Genomic DNA, 22014 nt, shown 5'->3' with positions numbered 1-22014 from the left:
GGTTAAAGAAACCATCAATATCATCAAACACAATCTCCTTACATACAGTAAATTAAGTAGATGTGAAATAGATGAATTCATAAACCTACTGAAATTTGTATTAAACAATAATTACTTCACATTTAATAAAAAGATTTACCATCAAACATGCCTAGCAATGGGAGACCCCACGTCGGGCATACTGGCAGACATATATATGGATCATTTGGAGCAAAACAAAATAAACACAAAAATAAATGGACTTTGCCTTTGGATCAGGTATGTAGATGACACCTTTGTCATAATAGATAGCCAAAAAAATGATAGTGAAAAAAATCCTGAGTTTCTTAAATTATATTGACCCAAATATAAAATTCACGAAAGAAGATGAAACTAACAACTCAATAAACTTCCTGGATATTAATGTAACACGAATAAGAGATAGTTTTGAATTTCAAATATTTAGAAAACCATCATACGCTCCTCTAACGATAAAAAATGATTCTCTTCACCCAAAATCACATAAACAGGCGGCTTTTTACAGTTTAGTTTATAGAGCTTTCAAAATCCCCCTTTCAGAGAGTAACTTAAAAAAGGAACTCAATTTTATAAAAGATCTGGCCTCAATTAATGGATATAAAATAAATATAGTCAATCGGATCATCAATAAAGTAAAACAAAAGTTAGTAACTAATCTTACTCCCAAAAAAACTAAGCAGTCCAAATTTGCAACATTTACATTCACCAATCCAGCCATTTTTCAAATAACTAATCCTATCAAAAAACGAGATGTGAATGTAGCATTCAAAACACAAAATACAAACAGAAACATTTTTTTCAACCACAATAGTATAAATTCCAACAAGAACCCTTATCTAAGTTCTGGCATCTATAGATTAACATGTGTAGAATGTAAATGTTCATATGTTGGCCAAACTGGCTGTAACTTTCTCACAAGATACTTAGAACACGTTAATGCTACAAAGCACAACAAACATTCTGCGATGAGTGCTCACATGAGAGAGTCAGGCCACCAATTTACAACCATAGAGAAAGACCTAAAAATTATAAAGAAGATAGAAAAAGGTAAACTAATGACAGAATTAGAAAATATTTATATCCACTTAGACCAGTATTTTAATAAAGAAAAAAAATTTAAATGACAAAATTGAAATAAGAAATCCGTTACACGAACAATTACCGAAAATCTTAAAGACGCTTAATCTATAAAAAAGTAATTTTGCCAAAGTTTTCATTCCCAATACAACTAATAATCATCCAACATTAAAGAACTCAACCCCTTCCTGCGCTCCTACTAGACATTCCCCTTCCAAAACCACACCCACAAACTTTTCTCCTCCTACCCCTACTCCCTCCCCTCAACCCCCACCACCTCACTCTTACAACACAAGGAGTAGACATAGATCAGACAGTCACCACATAACCTCGGACAACACCAAACCGACAAACAGCAATTGGAGGGGTAAGTGAAGTTTCTAGAAGCACACTCTTAACTACCAACACAAATTCCAATTACTTACAAGATTCCTTTTCTTGTTACAGACATTCAACAACATAACCAAGCAGCAGCTTTCAATACAAACGTTGATTTACGTCCTTTTCAATCATCCTTATCAAATCCATTAGTTCAACGAACGGTCATTGACATCTATAAGAACATATCTTTTCAACAGCATTCGCCGAGGTCACATGACAACAAGCATTTAAATTTCTTGAAGACCAACATTTATCCTGTTATAAGTTCAATCAACAAATTGACGATACATTTGAATCTTTATAGACTCTTATCCACAAGGGATAAATAACTTTTTTACCAGATCTCATTGCTAAGAAAATCCTCAAATTTAGCTCCTAAGATTGATCTTCACGTCTTTCTAGGATTTTGGACATGATATATATATTATTTATTTTATATTTTAGTACTCTCTCTTCCATAATTTTAATGTATCTTCCTATTAAGCACATGTAATTAAGCCATGTATACAAAGATTTTATATTTTATGATTTTCTAATAGAATAAGTTTTAAGTTTGTCAAAAATGTTCTAATAGTTCTTAAGTCTTTATTTACGTAAATAACAATTATTTGAGATTCAGATTTGGCTGATGATGCTCTATAAGGGAGCGAAACATGTCCCATATATAACTTTTTAACTAATGAAGTTATTTTAAATGTAACAACATTATAATGTATTGAACAGGTGGATTCATAATAAAACTTTATTATTGTATATCAACAGTTTTCAATACGGATTAAAACATGAGATTAGTCACTTGCAATTCACATTTGAAGCATACGACTTAATATCACTCACAGAAACGTTCCTGACAACTCAATGTAGTATAGAAAATTTCTACTCCATTCACTCATATGCCAGTCAAGGAGCAAAAGGAAGACCTACAGGAGGCATAACTATCTTGATAAAACCAAAACTGTCCCCTTTTCAGATATTGCTCAACTCAAAAAATATTCTGTTAGTAAAAACCAAATTATGTACAGTTACAAATGTATATTCCCAACCAGAATACAAAGCAGATGAAACACTAGAAGAGATCACTTACGCCCTTAGCTTGACAAAAGAAACAGATACCATGATTATAATGGGAGACTTAAACTGCAGGAGAGATACACCAACACAAAAGACGAAGATCGTGATTAACCACTTAGAAAAGGAAGGCCTAACGCTGCTGAACAACAATAAAGAAAAAACTTACCTCAGTCCAAATGGCACCAGCACTATTGACTTAGTATTCACAAATAGCGACAAGACCTATCAGGAGATCCGAAGAGACATCCCAGCAAGAAAACATCTACCAGTACATACCATCATAAATGTGGGAAACACGCTCCAAGGGAAAAAGTGCAAGAAAACAAACATTCTATCGCGAGAAATCGATAAAGACTAACTAAACATGGAAATGATGATCCTGGCATCGAGAGAAATCAAGGAAGGAAAATTAAACGAAGCAATAAACATAATCAAAGAACAGTTAATGCATGCAGTAGTAAAGAAAGGTAGAAAACAAAGGAGGGCAAAACCTTGGTTCAACCAAGAGTGCTACAAGGCAAGAAAAGATGCGTTAAAAACACTTCATAAAGCAAGAACCTCACAAACACAAGAGGACTTAGAGGAATATAATAAGGCCAGAAGATGCTACAAACAAACACTAAACAAGCATAAAAACAACTACCAGGCAGAAGAAGAAAAGAAACTCATCCAACAAGCAGAACAAAAATGGTACAAGGCCTTAATGCCGAAGCAACCCTATTTCTCTAGGAACCTCCCACTCGAAACTTGGGAAGAACACTTCAGGCAAGTCCTTCAGGACAGAGAAACGCGTCCAGCAAAAGAAGACCAAGAAGAAGAAGTAGAGTCAGTGGTTCCATTTTCAATAGACGAAGTACGGAAACAAATCACCGACTCAAAGAATGGTAAAGCATGCGGACCAGATGATATTTTTTACGAGCATCTAAAAGAAACAGCACCTGAACTCAAGAAAACATGGACAGAACTCTTCAATGAATGTCTGCGACAAAGAAAAATCCCAGATAAATGGAGGATATCTACAATGAAGGTATTATACAAGGAAAAGGGGATTCCAGGGACCCAAACTCCTACAGAGGGATAGCTCTGGAATATTCTCCACTGAAAATTCTGACAGGCCTCCTGGCCAAAAGAGTTAGCAAAATGACATCTCATGCAATCCCTGAACAACAATTTGGTTTCACCAAACAGAAATCCACAATTCCAGCAGTAAGTTGCTTGCAGAAAAACATAGAAACAGCATTGGAACTACCAAGAGGGAAACTTCATGCAATATTTATACATTACATACATACATACATTATCATTATAGACTGTTATGCCTTTCAGCGTTCAGTCTGCAAGCCTCTGTGAATTTACTAAACGTCGCCACAATCCTCGATTTGCAACTAGTGTTGTGGCCTCATTTAGTTCTATACCTCTTATCTTTAAATCGTTAGAAACCGAGTCTAACCATCGTCATCTTGGTCTACCTCTACTTCTCTTACCCTCCATAAAAGAGTCCATTATTCTCCTAGGTAACCTATCCTCCTCCATTCACCTCACATGACCCCACCACTGCAGCCGGTTTATGCGTACAGCTTCATCCATCGAGTTCATTCCTAAATTAGCCTTTATCTCCTCATTCCGAGTACCATCCTGCCATTGTTCCCAGCTATTTGTATCAGCAATCATTCTTGCTACTTTCATGTCTGTTATTTCTTACTTATGAATAAGATATCCTGAGTTCACCCAGCTTTCGCTCCCGTAAAGCAAAGTTGGTCTGAAAACAGACCGATGTAAAGATAGTTTCATCTGGGAGCTGACTTCCTTTGTACAGAATACTGTTGATCGCAACTGCGAGCTCACTGCATTAGCTGTACGACACCTTGATTCAATCTCACTTACTATATTACCATCCTGGGAGAACACACAACCTAAATACTTGAAATTATCAACCTGTTCTAGCTTTGTATCACCAATCTGACATTCAATTCTGTTGAATTTCTTACCTACTGACATCAATTTAGTCTTCGAGAGGCTAATTTTCATACCATACTCATTGCAACTATTTTCAAGTTCCAAGATATTACACTGCAGGCTTTCGGCACAATCTGCCATTAAGACCAAGTCGTCAGCATAGGCCAAACTGTTTACTACATTTCCACCTAACTGAATCCCTCCCTGCCATTTTATACCTTTCAGCAGATGATCCATGTAAACTATGAACAGCAAAGGTGAAAGATTACAGCCTTGTCTAACCCCTGTAAGTACCCTGAACCAAGAACTCATTCTACCATCAATTCTCACTGAAGCCCAATATTATCAACATACATACCTTTGATTGATTTTAATAATCTACCTTTAATTCCATAGTGCCCCAGTATGGCGAACATCTTTTCCCTCGGTACCCTGTCATATGCTTTCTCTAGATCTATGAAACATAAACACAACTGCCTATTCCTCTTGTAGCATTTTTCAATTACCTGGCGCATACTGAAAATCTGATCCTGATAGCCTCTCTGTGGTCTGAAACCATACTGGGTTTCATCCAACTTCCTCTCAACGACTGATCGCACCCTCCCTTCCCAGATGCCAGTGAATACTTTGCCTGGTATACTAATCAATGAGATACCTCGATAGTTGTTGCAATCCTTCCAGTTCCCTTGCTTATAGACAGGTGCAATTACTGCTTTTATCCAATCTGAAGGTACCTTACCAATACTCCACGCTAATTTTACTACTCTATGAAGCCATTTCATCCCTGCCTTCCCACTATACTTCACCATTTCAGGTCTAATTTCATCTATTCCTGCTGCTTTATGACACTGGAGTTTATTTACCATCCTTTCCACTTCCTCAAGCATAATTTCACCAACATAATTTTCCTCCTCCCCATGAGCTTGGCTGTTCGCAACACCACCAGGATGATTTCCTTTTTCATTGAGAAGATGTTCAAAATATTCCCTCCACCTCTCCAGTGATTTCCTGGGATCTATTATGAGTTCACCTGAATTACTCAAAACACTGTTCATTTCCTTTTTCCCTCCCTTCCTAAGATTTATTACTATCCAGGTTCTTACCAAAATCTTCCCATGACTTCTTTTTGGATTCAACAACTATTTGTTTCGCTCTGTTTCTTTCATCTACGTACAAATCCCTGTCTGCCTCGGCCCTTGTTTGGAGCCATTTCTGATAAGCCTTCTTTTTACATTTACAAGCTCCTCTCACTTCATCATTCCACCAAGATGTTCGCCTTTTCCCATCTTTACACACAGATGTTCCTAGGCATTCCCTTGCTGTTTCTACTACAGCATCCCTGTATGCCATCCATTCACTTTCTATATCCTGAACCTGCTTACTGTCTACTGTTTGAAACTTCTCACTAATCATATCCATGTACTTCTAATTTCCTTGTCCTGGAGATTTTCTACCCATATTCGTTTGCAGACAGATTTCACTTTCTCTACCCTAGGCCTAGAGATACTTAGTTCACTACAGATCAGATAGTGGTCTGTATCATCGAAAAATCCCGGGAACACTCGTGCATGATATGGTGTTGATTCCCATAGGGAATATGCACTAGCCTTGCGTCTTGGTAGGTGTGCTAAGGACCATGAGGGCGAAACGCAGGCAACCAAGAATGAGTTAGCTGGAAAATTTATAATGTCCAATAACGGACCATTATATTGGTATTATAACACTCGTGCATTCGTAACGGACTTACTGAATTCGAAGTCGGTTAAGATATGGTCTATTATGGATCTGGTACCCCTAGCCTCCCATGTGTAGCGGTGGATAGCCTTATGCTTGAAGAATGTAATTGTAACAGCTAAACCCATCCTAGCACAGAAGTCCAGCAAACGCTTCCCATTCCCATTAGCTTCCATATCTTCCCCACTATCCTCCAGTTCTATTCCCAACTCTCGCATTGAAATCGCCTATTAGCACTATTCTATCCTTGCTGTTGACCCTGACCACGATGTCATTCAATGCTTCATAAATCTTGTCAACTTCATCCTCATCTGCACCCTCACATGGTGAATACACAGACACAATTCTTGTCCTAATTCCTCCAACTGACAAATCTACCCACATCATTCGCTCATTTACGTGCCTAACAGATACTATGTTGCGTGCAATGGTATTCCTGATAAAGAGCCCTACCCCACACTCTGCCTTTCCCTTTCTAACACCCGTCAAGTACACTTTATAATCTCCTATCTCCTCCTCGTTATCTCCCCTTACCCGAATATCACTTACTCCTAGCACATCCAAATGCATCCTCTTTGCTGACTCGGCCAGTTCTACTTTCTTTCTTCCATAAGCCCCATTACTATTGATAGCTCCCCATCGAATTCCATTTTGTTCGCCAAGTTGTTTTCAAGGAGTCCCTCGCCTGTCAAATGGGAGTGGGACTCCGTTACTCCCATAGGTCCGAGGCTTGCTTAAAATGTTCTGAGCTCGGTAAATTCATGAAGCAGGATGCTACCCTACTTGCACATAGTCCAAGTGAGGATCTCTCCTCTAACGGGTTATAGACCACCGGTGAATTGTGTAGTCCTAGCCGCCTGAGCACATGGAGGGCCATGATTCAGAATATGTCCGAGATGCCCACTCCCATTCCATAGCAACTGGTATCCCGACTCTCAGGACCACATACTAGGCCACTCAGCCATTGCCCATTGTTCACGAACTAGGACGTGACTACAGTAACCCACAAACATGATGCAATATTTATTGACTTCACAAATGCCTTTAACTTGTTAAATAGAAAACTTATAATGGAGAAATTAGAAAGAATAGTTGGAAAGAACCAAGTAACAAGAGTGATACAAAACATCCTGTCAAGCAATCAAATAGAAATAGACAATAGAGTATCCACAACAGACCCTATGAATCAAACAAATGGAGTTCTACAAGGCGATCCCTTGAGTCCTCTACTTTTCATAATAGCCACCGCAGATGTACCTAGAGAAATAGACACAGAAATTGTGAAAATCTACGCTTACGCAGATGACATGGTCATTGTATCACAAAACTTGGAAAATATTCTAACAGCCTTCAGCAAACTTACAACACGGGCAGAAAAGAATAAGCTTACTATAAACAGTAAAAATGACATTCAGAAGAGGAGGCAGACTATCAGCAAATGACTGTCATCATGTATATGAATATTCAGATGAAGAACATACCGCATTTCAAATACTTAGGAATCACACTTCAGACGAGTGGAGATGTCTATGACCTTCACATAAAAGAACAAACCATCGCAGCGAAGACGGCAATTAATAGCATAAGAACCTAAGACAACTATCCTTGCCCACAGCTACCACACTGTTTCACTTAAAAATGGCTCCCATCATAACATATGGACAGGAAACCATCTGGACACACCTAAAGAAGAAAAATTTCGAAGACATAGAAAAGGTCAAAGCCAACTTCCTCAAAAGAGCACTATGTCTGTCAAAGTACACATTATCCCGACTTACATATGTACTGGCAAGAGAGCAATTTTTCATCGAAAACCTCCACCTCGACCAGCCTCTACCAGCTACCAAAGCCTACTTGGATGTACTGCAGGAACTCAATAAGAAGAGACAAGAGAAATGGCCAGCGTTTTTTTCAACGGATGCAATGATATATAGGGAATTGACACAAGCCAGATATGATCTACGTCATGTATTGACATGATATGCCGTACACGGTTTCCATAATCGAATATGCCTAACAGATAAATTCCATGACCCGGACGATAACTGCAAGTGTAAATTATGCGGAGCCTACTGTGACCGATATCATCTGATATTGTGCAACAAAAGACAAAACTCTTTGACAAGTTTCTGTAACAACTAAATGCACATTGTGCAAAATTTATCATATTATTAATAAATTTCAATATTGGTTAAGATAAGTCGTTTCTGGTGAGTGACGGTAAGCGTTACGTGCTGCTTCGTTGGCATCTATCTGCCTTGAGCTCCACGGATACAGTCACTGGATAAACTACAACTTCTGATGCACCAATAAAGGGGATTCTAAGAGTGAAGACTGATAGACCTAGTAGGCTAAAGGTCTTCAAAGTGGCTATGTGAACGAATGTGATCCACGAAATGTCACAGTAATATTTGTCACAAATGGAAGATAATAATTGCTTTTACTCAAATAAAGTATCAAATCGGAGGTAAATTAGCATATACCGTCATTATGAGAGAAATCTCTAGAAAAATATGTATACGTACTTACGGGCAGTAATGTTCTATGTTGGGTAATCAGCCCTAAGGACGGTTGGATCCTCAACAGCTCCACCATCAGCTGTCATAGATGACCTAGGCATCGCTGAAGAGGCGTACTAGGGAAATAAGGAGTGAAGTAATTCCCCGTTGCTTTCCCCATGGGCTGTAAACAGGAATCCATTTTGTTGCATTCCGCCGTCTTTTGTTTCTTACTTGAGGTCCAGGGCTGGCACCAATGAATGGGAGTGCTATGTCTGTGAATTCTCATTATCTTTGTCCATATGTCTAGTGCAGGCAGTTCAAACAGCAAAATAGAGGTCAGCAGCATTCAGGAAGTTACTGCGTTCTTTAACGAGGTGAATGACTGTGTTATAAGGAAGTTACAAGACCTAAAGCTATTGCCGAAAGAAAAATAGCATGATCCTTGGACCAATAGATATATTATTTTTTACAGGAAAATAACATGATCCCTGGACCAATAAATCAGTTAATAATAATAATATTTAATGCAGCCAATGGCCATACAATAATACAGTTATAGTCATAATGGTCAATGTATAGTTCTATAGTTTATATAGCACTTAACTATCACAGAATTTTGTCGGCGAGATTTGTCTGCTTTTGCATTTTATCATATGGTATCTATCACATTGGTGGCCACAGAGTTTACACTGGCACAGTTCACTTGGATCATGGTAGGTACCTCTCTTGCAGATTTTGTAGAGGAAACCATGGACTGCAAAGAGAGTCATGGTGTGCCTCGGTTCATAGTTGGCCATTATCCATTCCCTGTTGATCATCGTGTCTGTGGAAAGGAAATCTAGCCATATATCGTTCCTTTTGTCGTGAAGTTCCTTTAAGAGGCTCTGGTATGCTCTTGACGTGGGCAACGATAATTCAAGCCTTACATCTTCAATATAGAAGGGTTCTCTAGCGAGCAGGTAAACCAAGCGTGATAGGGTAAACTTAGAGACTCCCAATGCCTTTTTCACAAATCTAGCTTTTTACTTTTTCAATTTCTTTGATGTCTTTCTTTTGCAGTTGGTCCCAGATTAGTGTCAGGCCGTAGGTTATTATCTGTGAGATCTTTCGCTTAAATACTTTCAATGTGGTTTCTAATGAAATTTTCTGTATATTCTGGATGCTGTTCAAGGCAGATATGGCAATTGCCACTTTTTCCTTGATGTGATAGCTGAACGTGTTTCCGTTCGTCTGTACTGTTAATCCAAGATACTTAAACTGTGAGACTTTTTTTTTTTTTTTTTTTTTTTTTTTGCTAGTTGTTTTACGTCGCACCGACACAGATAGGTATTATGGCGATGATGGGACAGGAAAGAGCTAGGAGTGGGAAGGAAGCAGCCGTGGCCTTAATTAAGGTACACCGCCGGGCTGAGTGGCTCAGACGGTTGAGGCGCTGGCCTTCTGACCCCAACATGGCAGGTTCGATCCTGGCTCAGTCCGGTGGTACTTGAAGGTGCTCAAATACGTCAGCCTCGTGTCGGTAGATTAACTGGCATGTAAAAGAACTCCTGAGGGACTAAATTCAGGCACCTCGGCATCTCCGAAAACCGTAGTTAGTGGGACGTAAAGCAAATAACATTAAATTATTAATTAAGGTACAGCCCCAGCATTTGCCTGGTGTGAAAATGGGAAACCACGGAAAACCATTTTCAGGGCTGCTGACAGTGGGGTTCGAACCTACTATCTCCCGAATACTGGATACTGTGAGACAACTGTTAGTGGTTCGCATCTGTAGTATATCATATCACTGGCTGCTGGCTTGCCACCTTTCCTGAAAGTCATTGTCACTGTTTTCTTCTCATTTAGTTGTAATCCATTGCGTATAGCCCATGATGTAAGTTGATTGAACGCTTCTTTAAGTTTTTTTAATTTCACGAGACACCAGTACCATGTCATCTGCATATGCACATATTTTCACATTTCCTTAAGCAATGATCCTGGGAATGTCCACAGTCACAATATTGAAGAGCAACGGGCTGATTGGATCTCCTTGCAATACTCCAATCTTCTGCTCTAGCGGGTCTGACACGTCCACATTGTCATCTATCTGTATCATGTTGTTATTCAGAATAATCCTCAAAATTTTTCTGATGTAGTTTTTACCTGTAATTGCTTCTAGTTTCTCAATGATCATAACCCTGTTTAATAATCAAAAGCTTTCTTGTAATCTATGAAGACAGCATGTAGCTTCTTTTAGGGATTCTTAATACGTCTTTTTATCTCTTCTAATAGACATTTTATTGCCTGTATGGTTGACTTTCCCTTTGTGAATGCAAACTGTTCTTTTGGTATTGCTCCCTCTACTAGGGTGTATAAATGGTCTGTTAGTAGGCTAGTTAGTGTTTTGAAAGCTGTACATTCTAGGGCTAAGCCACGATATGAATTTGGATCTTCCATGTCTCCCTTTCCTTTGTATAGTACTTTAAGTGTGGCGGTTCTCCAATTTTGAGGAATATTTCCTTGTTTCAAACATTCATTAAACAGTTTTGTCCATACTTCCTTGAAGTCAGTTGTGGTACTTTTGAGATTTTCATAATATATTCCGTCTGGTCCACATGCCTTTTTGTTTTTCGCCGCATTTATCACTCATTCTACATCTTCCACCGTGAAAGGTTCATAGCTAATTGTCAAGTAATCTTCCTCCCTCAGAGCTGGTCGCATTTCGTATGCTTGTATGACACTTTTAAAATGCCGCTCGCACGTTTCCAGTGGAATGTCTCTTGGGAAATGTGGTTGTTTTGGTGATCCTATCTTGTACCATTGTTGTTCCTCCTCCTCTATCTTCTTCTCTCTTCTCTTGCCTGGAAGATATCTTTCTCTTCCCTTAAGATGGCTTTGTATGTTTTCCTAGTTTCATTATATTAACTAAGGGATGTGTCCGTTGGTGGATTTCTTGCTCTTCTGAGTGCCTCCAGTGCAACTTGTCTCACTTTGTTTTGCCTTCCTGTTTTGATGGATGTTGCGTATGATTGTACTCTTAATGAGTCTTTCTATATTGGTTATTGCATTATCTATATCTCCTTTTTGGATTGTTCTTATAATATCTCCAGTATCTGTGTCTTTTAATATGTCTAGGTCCAATTTTCTTCCTTTAAGTATATTTCCTCTTCCATTGGTTATTGGTGTGCATTGTAGGTTTATGGTGGTGTCCACAGGTAGGTGTTTCCTTGCTACAGTGTTTGTTAGTACTTTTTGTTGTGATGATTGACTACTGCTGTACACTAGGTCAATTGTGCTGCAGCTGTTCACACATATAATGAATCAGTTAGGGCACAAGTCCACAACTCACCCTAACGAGATGTCGTATTATGTTTGTTTCTCCAAAATATCCATCCTTTTTTTCTTCCACACATTTCTCCAACCATTTCCAGATTCCTATGAATTTTCCTTTTTTTTAAATTTTTTTTGAGTTACCACATTAGACTTTTGTCTACAACCTTTCAAAAATTCAATGAAAAGTCCATATGACAACCATTTAAAAAAAAAAAAAAAAAACACTGTAAGCGGCAATCTATCTCTGTATTTCAGTTCGCTAGTCCACAGAATTTTTCTAATGTACATAGGCCATAGCTTTTTATCACCAATTAATTCCTACATATCGCGATATAATTCAGGAAATGATACCATATTTTCTTTCTTCCTTTGCAGCACTACCGTGAAGTGACAGCCCTTCAAATTACATCGAATGAGAAAAATCAATGAAAGGACACCAAAAATATCAGTGAGCAAAGACATCACACACGACAGTGTTAGACAAACAAAACATTTATGGAAGCGCTGCGACGTAGAAGAAATAGTAGTTGCCATTGATACTTTTATGGCCCATACCAATAGATATGATGCTGTATAGGCTTTTGGGCTTACGCCGTGTCGAGAAAATACGGTGAAATTCTTTACATTTTGCAGAGAACTGTGCTCTGCATCATCAGAAGAAAATCTGAACTGTCCACGAGAAAGGATTCTTTAACAATGACTTTTTGAAATTTAGACGTTAAAATAGAAGTGGAAATGGTACGTTCATTCGTCACGAGATGACTCCCCGGATGTGCCACAGCGCTAGCGTTCAAAGCGGAAGGTGACAGACCCATGAGAATCATTCAAAGAGGGTCACATACCATGTGTAGGTACGTAACATATGACACTGACAGGTGTACGACATTAACACAAGCCTGGAATGAAACATCTGGCGATGAGGAACATACGAATTTGGAAAACACCAAGACAAAATAACAATAGTGAAGAGACAGTGAAGGGAACTACCTACGTAAATCCTTAATGGCCGGCAACCAGGTATTACTTAATTGATAGCCAGTGTCGCTGTTGAAATTGTTAGGATTTCTACGTACTTCCACACCATCCCGTATAATCCTGGACCTGTAGTGTCTAGTGTGGGTAAGAGCTTGAGCATCTTGGAACATGACATCATAACCCGACGATACAGCGTGTTCAGCTATTGCCGATTTGTCTGGCTGGTTCAGACGAATATTACATTGAAGTATGAAACGACACTACAGGTCCGGGATTATACGGGAAGCTGTGGAAATATGTAGAAATCCTAACAATTTCAACACGGACACTGGCTATTAATTAATACCTGGCTGCCAGTCATTAAGGATTTACGTAGGTAGTTACCTTCCCTGTCCCTTCACTATTGTTATTTCGTTTCGGTGTTTTCCAAATTCATACATTCCTCATCGCTAGATGTTTCATTCCAGGCTTGTGTCAATGTCATACACCTGTCAATGTTCTGTGTTATGTACACATGTTATGTGACCCTCTTTGACTGATTCAGATGGTTCTGTCAGCTTCCGCTTCGAACGTTAGCGCTGTGCCACATCCGGGAACCATCTGGTGACGAATGAACGTACCATTTCCACTTCTATTATAACATCTAAATTTCAAAAAGTCATTGTTTAAGAAGCCCTTCTCGTGGACAGTCGAGATTTTCTTCTGATGATGCAGAGCACAGTTCTCTGCGAAACGTAAAGAATTTCATGTTATTTTCTTGACACGGCATAAGCCAAAAAGCCTATACAGCATCATGTCTAGAAATAGTAATTGTATGGCAGTAAAGTATGTATTCTCTACAAATAAAATGTATCGTATTGCTTAATTTACCTCCGATTTGAGACTTTATTTATTAAAAGCAATTATTATCTTCCACGTATGTGTATGTTTAGTTCTCAGCCCGAAGGCTGATTGGATCCTCAACAGCTTCGCCATCAGCTGTCATAGATGGCCTAGGCATCACTAAAGAGGCATACTAGGAAAATGAGGAGTGAGCTAGTTCCCCATTGCTTTCCTCACTGAGCCAGATGTTGCTATTACATATCAGTCTGCCAAGCCCACTGAAATGCATGCACCAACCGACCCTATGAGCAATATTTTCACACCATTCATAGCAGGGACTGGCTGCAGAAGGAATGGCATTACTAGAATCACTAATATCTCAGTCACTTTCATTTTATCAAAGCCAAGGATAAAGCTGACAGATCAATGAAAGTAACAAAATTGTTCTAGCCCATACCAGGAGACATAGTGCACTGTAAACACTAGGTCCGCCATCAAAGGCACTTATCTTCCACTTGTGACAAATATTACAGTGATATTTCGTGGATCACATTCGTTCACACAACCTTACTCCAAAGCGCTGATATTCATACTTATGTATTACTGTTTGTGTGTGCAAATATAAAGGTACTTGCCTCTGTCAGCTACGTTTTCAGCATAACCTAGATGAATATCTGTAGCAACTAAAATGTTGAAAGTGTCCTCTGGAAGAATATCTCCAGAAGACATTGTCAATATATGCAACCTAAAATATATGAATGAAACTGATACTACTTTAAACTAAAAGAAGACCATCAACAGTGTCAACAAACTATCGTTACTTTCATTGCCTTCAACGCTTGCTCATACATTCTTCATTCAAAACAAGATTTAACTTGCAAGACTATTTGGCGGGTAAATAAACACTACTGCCAAACACTGATTGCCAATAGTATGTTTGTTGAATCACAACTATTCGGCTGTAAATGTTAATTTCATTTCATTTATTAACGTGAGACTTCCAATGTCCTAAACTAGTACTGTACGATGTGAGTGTACTGTTATAAATGCTAGCTACGTTAGATATGATGGTAACTGTTGATCAGCCTAAAGGGAGAAAAATTAAAATGTTAGTCCGATGTTGGCGAAACTGCCGATTCATTCTCATAGGACACATTGACACAGTCTCCCTGACGTGCGTAATTCGCAGGGTTCATGCAGCCAACATATCTGTACCAATGTCATTAGTGCGAAGAAATGTTCAGAGTATTGAATTCCATATCACAACAAAAGCATCATATTTTATTAATATTATTTCACATACAAATGTTTAACATGTCCAGGAAACCGTGGAACACTAAAGAGGATAATTAAATAATTGTTGGCTATGTTGCCTACAATGATCGCATTCCTGTATTGTTTTATCTCATTCATTTGATTTTCATATACCAGGTTGTTTTATGTCGGTCGTAGGCGTATAGTTATAAATTGGTTATAAAATACGAATTTGTTGTTTGTGGAATGAATTGGAGTTACGGCGGTAATATTCGCCAAGCTCCTGTGTTTGAATTGATGATTTGTGACTCATAGTTTCATTGTATTGCTAAGGGTGAGATATATTTTCATTTGACATTCTTGTTTTTAAGTGATAAATAAATTAACACTATTGCAAAGTTTTACCTTGAGAGCTGTTAACGTCTTGTTTTTTAGTTTATATCTATTGATTTCTGATTATTCTCTGTTAGACATTCTTTGTACTAGTACAATTTACGAACTTTACCGAACATTGTTCTTAATTTTTTTCTTTGTACTTGTCAGGTTATCTGTTTGTTAAGGTTATTCTTAAGATAAAACACACAGAAGTGTGCAATTACAAATGTTTTAGCCTTTGGCACTGTGCTCAGTCACTGTTTTAGTGCAATTGTTGCAGTTCAGTGTTCTCCCCAGAAATTTTCGTCAGCCGGGTGTCAGGAATGAGTAGCCGGGCGGGGAATACTACGTAAAACTTCAATATGAAAAAATAAAATGCATTGCCTTCTGAGCATTTACAGTATTATCAGACAGGTAAACTGCAAAATTAAACCATTTGAATGTTTATCATTTACAAGACATAATGGAGTATTTTGAAATGCAAGTGTTCTACTGCTCCTTCCAAATCATGTAACAGCGGGCTTAGGCCTACCACTCGGTTGCTGTGGACGTGTGAACTGCTATACGGGTTGGTGACATCTTGCTGAATAGAGGACTCTCATGCAATTCCAAACTAATCCAGACCCCACTTGTGCACAATACTGCGTGGTGGTCAAGCTAAACATTTATCTCCGGTGTAATTAATGCAATTATGCTGACAATTGTTGTATACAAGGCACAACATAAAAGTTTATTGCTTCAACACGTTTATACAATATGTACATGAAATAGAACAAAACTTTTCTTGAAGCTTGTTGAGTTGCACACGTTTAATGTTAATATAAGGTAGTAGGCTGAGGGCCTGAATAATATTTACAAATTGAAATTCCTATGTACATTCAATCTTGTCTTGATGAGACAGTCTGTTCAAACGAGAGAATGTTCTTGATAGTCGAAAACTATCGGTCATGTATAATAACAAGTGGAACTTGTAGAGAGAGTTCGTATTAGCAGAATGCTACAGGAGGCGTATAACTTGCAAGGAACTTGCGTCTAATGTTCATATATAGCAGAATGCTATTATTGGAGTCGGAGCACTGTAGGGGACTTGAGTGAGTAGCAGAATGCTTGGAGGGGTGCTCGACGTGGCTATGGGATGCAGGATGAATGAGGCAATATCCAGAGGTAAAACCTCATGGCCAGGAATCAGTCCACCTATTCAGAACACATTTTTAAGAGAGTACCTCCGTGTCTGACTTGCGGTGTAGTCTGGTCATTGGACACTGTAGGAGTCCTGGAGAGGCAAGAAATGTTGCTCCTTTTATAGCGCTGGCTGACGTCACTGACTATCACGTCAGCGCTCTGCAGTCTGCCTCGTGGTCTCTAGAAACATCCATGTGTCGGGCTGACTGCGGAGATTGTAGGCGCGGAGGACAAACACAACAATAATGATTTATCATTTAAATGAACAGTATTAACATGTTAATTTGGAGTACCCAATGACTCAAATATGTATTAATATTATGTAATTATCACATATCTCTGAGGTTATATTTGCTGGGCGGTCTGTAAAAATGGCAGGGTGGTTTGCCCATTTAAAACGTCCTAGGGAGAACACTGGGTTCAGAACATCATAATGATCACAGTTCATTCCACAAAATCTGCAGATACACTTGCTGGATACTATATGAAAGTTACCAACAGTGCCCAGTTTGCGATGGAAACCATGTCCTACTAGTTCAGTTGTTGATCCATCTACCATGGTGCTTGTTGCATAGAAGGATTCATTCATCTCACTCCTCTTCCCCAGCTTCTCTGCTAACAGTTCTCTATAGGAAAGAGTAGCTAGGAGTAGCAAAGCATATTGAAGATCTCTTCAGTCAGGAAGGGTCCCGTGGTTAATACATAAACATAACAAGATAGCATAAATTTTGATAGCCCCAGTGCTCTGTTAAGAAGTGTAGGCCTTAGCCTTCACTTTCTCCCAAGTCTTTAGGTCCTTTTCCTTGAGATGCTTCCAAGCTATGTAGATACCATAAGTCAAAGCTGGGAGTAGTTAATACCTTAGATTTGTTGCAGTTGACTTTTAATGCCCACTTCTTTGCGTATTCCGATAGCTTATTATAATAATAAAATTTGTGTTGCTATTTCTAGCCGGGTGCAGCCCTTGTAAGGCAGACTCTCCGATGAGGCTGGGCAGCATCTGCCATGTGTAGGTAGCTGCATGTTACTGTCGTGGAGGATAGTGTTATGTGTGGTGTGTGTGTTGCAGGAATGTTGGGGACAGCACAAACACCCAGCCCCCGAGCCATTGGAATTAACCAATGAAGGTTAAAATCCCCGACCCGGCCGGGAATCGAACCCGGGTCCCTCTGAACCGAGGCCAGTACACTGACCATTCAGCCAACGAGTCGGACATAATAATAATAATAATAATAATAATAATAATAATGTTTTAATGCAGCCACTGGCCATAAAACAAGAATACAATGATATACCGGTATATACATCCGCACCTGCTTAGTTCAGGCAAAGATCACTATCAGGCTTTCACAAATTCACTAATTGAGCACTTTCTCTCGGAGCATTCCTGTATATGATATCGCTCGCACATTTGACCACAGTGCTTGCACACACACTGATCACTTGGGTCATAGAATTTCTTCTCTGAGCACAACTTAAAATGGAAACCATGGACCGCCATTCTTGTAGTGATGTGGCGCAGCTGGTAATTTGTACCCATCCACCTTCTGTCCATCATGGCCTCGGTAGTGTAGAAGGAATCCCAAATTTCCATTTTCTTGGCTTTCAGATCTTGTAGAAGCTTCTCGTATGCCGCATTAACTGGCAGTATCAGCTCATTCCGAAGGTCCTCTATCAGGTACGTTTCCCTCGTTAGCTCATATACCAACCGCAATCGGGTTGTCTTTGATACTCTCAGGACCCTTTTGAGGTAGCGAGCTTTGATTTTCTCCAGTTTCTCCAGTTGTTTATAAGTAAGATACTCTCCTACGAGTTCAAGACCATATGTCAGCACCGGTATTACCTTTGCCTTAAATAGCTGCATAGCTGTCTCTACTGCAATAAGGGTAATATTCCCTGTGTCGTTCATTGCTCTGATCGCACCAACCATCCTGGATCTGATGTGTATTCGGAAGCAATGCCCACATGTTTGCAGAGTTGGACCTAGATATTTGAAATGATTTACTCTTCTTAGACGTGATCCTCTACACATTATTTGGTCAGCCTCCGTTAATTTACCACCCTTCCTGAAAATCATCATTTCTGTTTTGTCCTCGTTTATGCAGATTTCATTTTCTTCTGCCCATTCCACGAGTAAGTCCATAGCTCGTTGCAGTGCATCGACGTTCTCTGAAGCGATCACCATGTCATCCGCGTAGATATACATTTTCACATTGGCACTTTCTTTTATCTTTACCCCTGCATCGCATGTGAAGGCGTTAAACAAGATTGGACTCCGTGGATCTCCTTGGAGGACCCCTATTTTCTGTGTTATCCACTCTGATACGTCTATCCCATCATCCATTTGTACATAATTTTCCGCTAATATATTTGATATAAGCGTTGTCATGTTAGATCTTCCAGTCAATTTCTCCAGCTTCTTGACTAGAATCTCCCTGTTCACTAAATCCGGTCAATTTCTCCAGCTTCTTGACTAGGATCTCCCTGTTCACTAAATCGAAAGCCTTCGAGTAGTCTACAAATATCACGTAGAGTTTTCCTCCTGGTGTTTCCAACGTAGATTTGATGTGTTCTAGCAGATTTTCCATAGCCTTGATAGTGGACCTTGCTTTTCTAAACCCCAACGTAGATTTGATGTGTTCTAGCAGATTTTCCATAGCCTTGATAGTGGACCTTCCTTTTCTAAACCCGAACTGTTCCTCGGGTAGCAATGGATCTATCATTCCCTCTATTCGCTTGGTCAGGACTCTTGTTAGCAATTTTAGGCCTGTCGGCTCTAAGGCTACTCCTCTGTAGGAGTTGAGTCGTCTGTGTCTCCTTTACCTTTGTATAAAGGCTTTATTATGGATTTCTTCCATTGTGTTGGTATTCTGCCTAGATCTAGACACTTATTAAGCAGAGCAGTCCATATAGATATAGTTTCTGTCGCTGTCTTTTGAATATGCTTATTCCTAATACCATCTGTACCTGGAGCCCTGTTTTGCTTAGCTTTACTGATGGCCCAACTTACTTCTTCTGTTGTCAAAGGCTGGGGCTCATGACAGACCTCTGGCTGTCTGAACTGAGGCCTGGTTTCCTTCGAGCATATGACCTTGCGCAGATGCTCCTCCCAAGTTTCCATCGGTATGTTTGGCTGGAATCTTCTTTTCAAGAGCATTTTGTACACCGTTCTTTTGGCTCTATATTCCTCGAGTACTTCTGTAGTTTTTATATTCATAGCCTTGTGGAGTGACTCTATCGTTTGTAAGTAACACTCTTTGTCAAACCAGGGTTTTCCTTTCCTTTCAGATCGCGGTAATACCGCTGCCTTAAGGAGTCTTTCTAGAGAGAGAGCTGTTTCATCCAAATTTTCCTTCTCTATCAAGTTCTCGATATATCGTTTTTGAGTAGCTTTGGCCTTTATTTTCTCAATGTCGATTTTCTTACCAAGTGTGTTGGCTTTCATTTCTTCTTTAGTCTCGCTTATACTTGAGATGATCTTAGCGCTGACCGAGATGTGATTTCTCACGACGGCTTCTTCTGAGCAAACTGGTTTAGCTGGGCCAACTATCTTGAATCCCTTAGTAAGGATGAGATCTATAGTACTCCCTCCGTTTGGACAGACATACGTCCAGTCGGATTGTCGGTTTAGCTGCTTTAGACCTTGTGATTATAGGAACTCCATAACTTCTCTGGTTTTCCCTTTTTGGTTATCTATGGCACAGTTTAGATCACTTGCTAATATAATTCATCTTTTTTATTTTGTTCAATGCTATGCCGAGACTGTCAACAATATCCATTGCGGAGCATTCGGGGTTGAAATACGCTGCCAAAATTACTCCACTGTTTACAGGGGGTGAGATGGGGTTTAACCAATACTGATACTACTCCTGATGGTCTTCCTCTTCCTCCGGGCATTTTTGCTGTTACCTCGTAGTGGTAAAATCCTGGTATAATGATGCTATTATGTTCTATGATGAAGGTTTCTGTCAATACGCAGATATCGTACTTTACTATTATGTTCTTCGTCAGTAGATTCAGGGCACCTCTTAATCCTTCAACATTCCAGTTCATGATGTTAATAGTGTTGCTGTAAGCCTCTAAACTTCCAGGGTTGCCGAAAGGGCTGGCAGAACACGCTAGAAGGCCAGAAGGAACTCTCTCAAGATCAATCATTGGAATCCCTATTTTGAATGCTCTTGAACCGGGTTTCTCACTAGCTATATCACAGTAAATTCTACCCTTCACTTCGTTTTCTCTTAGGTAGTCTACAATATCGGCCTCGGTGGTGTCTGGGTCTAGTCTTCCTATGTATAACCAGGCAATTCTCTCCGCCACTTTCAGTTTCGTAACTCCTTCTCTCGTACCTCGTACTGGTTCCTTTCGTGAGTGTTCTTTGTATCCAAGGGTTTCTTGTGTTGTTATTCCTCTGGTATCTTCTAAGTTCGTGCGATTCATTTCTCTTTGTTGGTCTGCTTTCCTTTTCTTTATTTTTTCATAAATGTTACTAGTACTTTCCTCCGGTTTGTCGTTTTCCTCCAGGTCAGGTCAATTATGTCCCTTTCACGGTCATTTTCAGTACAGTGTTTTCTCTTGTATGTAATTTCGTGGGGATCCCTGTCTTCTTTGGCTTTTCCTTCCCCTTCTGAGCTAGTTTCCTTCTTTTCTTCCCTCTCTTTTTCCGAAGCTTTGGAGCTCATTTCTTCTTTTTTGTGCTGTGGCTCTATTGCGGGTCCATCATTTCCCACACATGCCTTACGTCCCATTTTTCCTCGCTGATGTGGGGTTATAGTATCTGTAATCATTGCTGAATGTGGGTTCGGTGGTCCGATATTCAAAGATGATCCTTCCCCTTGTATTTCGGGAGGACTCGGCACCATACACTTAGTAACTGAAGATCTGCAAGTTTCAAATTCTTTCCGCAACGCGTTGTGCATTTCTTCCCTTACTTGTTGCTCTAAGCTATTCTTCACGGACTCTATTATAGTTTGAATACGTGTCAATAGTTTATCTAGCAGTTCCTCTTCCATATTGATTGCCTTTATTTTTGATTTGCATTTACTGCGTAGCCAAGTTAGCATGCAGAGTCTTCTTTTTATTATACCAAATTCCCCTTTAGTTATTTCTGTGTAACCGAAGTGCTGCCATCTGTTACAAATCTCGCATTCGACGGCTTCGCCTCCATCGGCGACTTGCTTTTTGCAGATGTCGCACCGATCTGTTTCTGCTGAGGTTGTAAACTTCTCTGACATGATGAAAGTCACCACCTCGTAATGATCCACTGGCCGTATAATATGTATTTATGTATAGTATAAAGTTGGCACTACACGGTATGATCAATTGTCACTTTACACACAAAATTCCGCTAACAGCGAGA

At 39.5% G+C, this 22014-nt stretch overlaps 2 protein-coding genes across 2 annotated transcripts in view; one reads left to right on the top strand and one right to left on the bottom strand.

The window, feature by feature from the left end:
* The window catches only part of mre11 (double strand break repair nuclease mre11), a 154951-nt gene extending 140184 nt beyond the window's left edge, over positions 1 to 14767 (bottom strand). The window contains exon 1 of the mRNA XM_067149355.2: positions 14483 to 14767. Within this exon, the coding sequence (XP_067005456.2) occupies positions 14483 to 14576 (94 nt within the window). The 5' untranslated portion in view covers positions 14577 to 14767. The remainder of the gene's footprint in view (positions 1 to 14482) is intronic.
* A 494-nt stretch (positions 14768 to 15261) lies between these two features.
* The window catches only part of LOC136876493 (structural maintenance of chromosomes protein 6), a 271830-nt gene continuing 265077 nt past the window's right edge, over positions 15262 to 22014 (top strand). The window contains exon 1 of the mRNA XM_067150494.2: positions 15262 to 15435. The gene's annotated coding sequence lies outside the window, so the exon portion shown is untranslated. The remainder of the gene's footprint in view (positions 15436 to 22014) is intronic.

The sequence above is a fragment of the Anabrus simplex genome, chromosome 6 (assembly GCF_040414725.1).
Source record: "Anabrus simplex isolate iqAnaSimp1 chromosome 6, ASM4041472v1, whole genome shotgun sequence".
Lineage (NCBI taxonomy): Eukaryota > Metazoa > Arthropoda > Insecta > Orthoptera > Tettigoniidae > Anabrus > Anabrus simplex.
The sequence above is the reverse complement of the archived record's forward strand: the minus strand, read 5'-3'. Positions and strand labels throughout refer to the sequence as shown.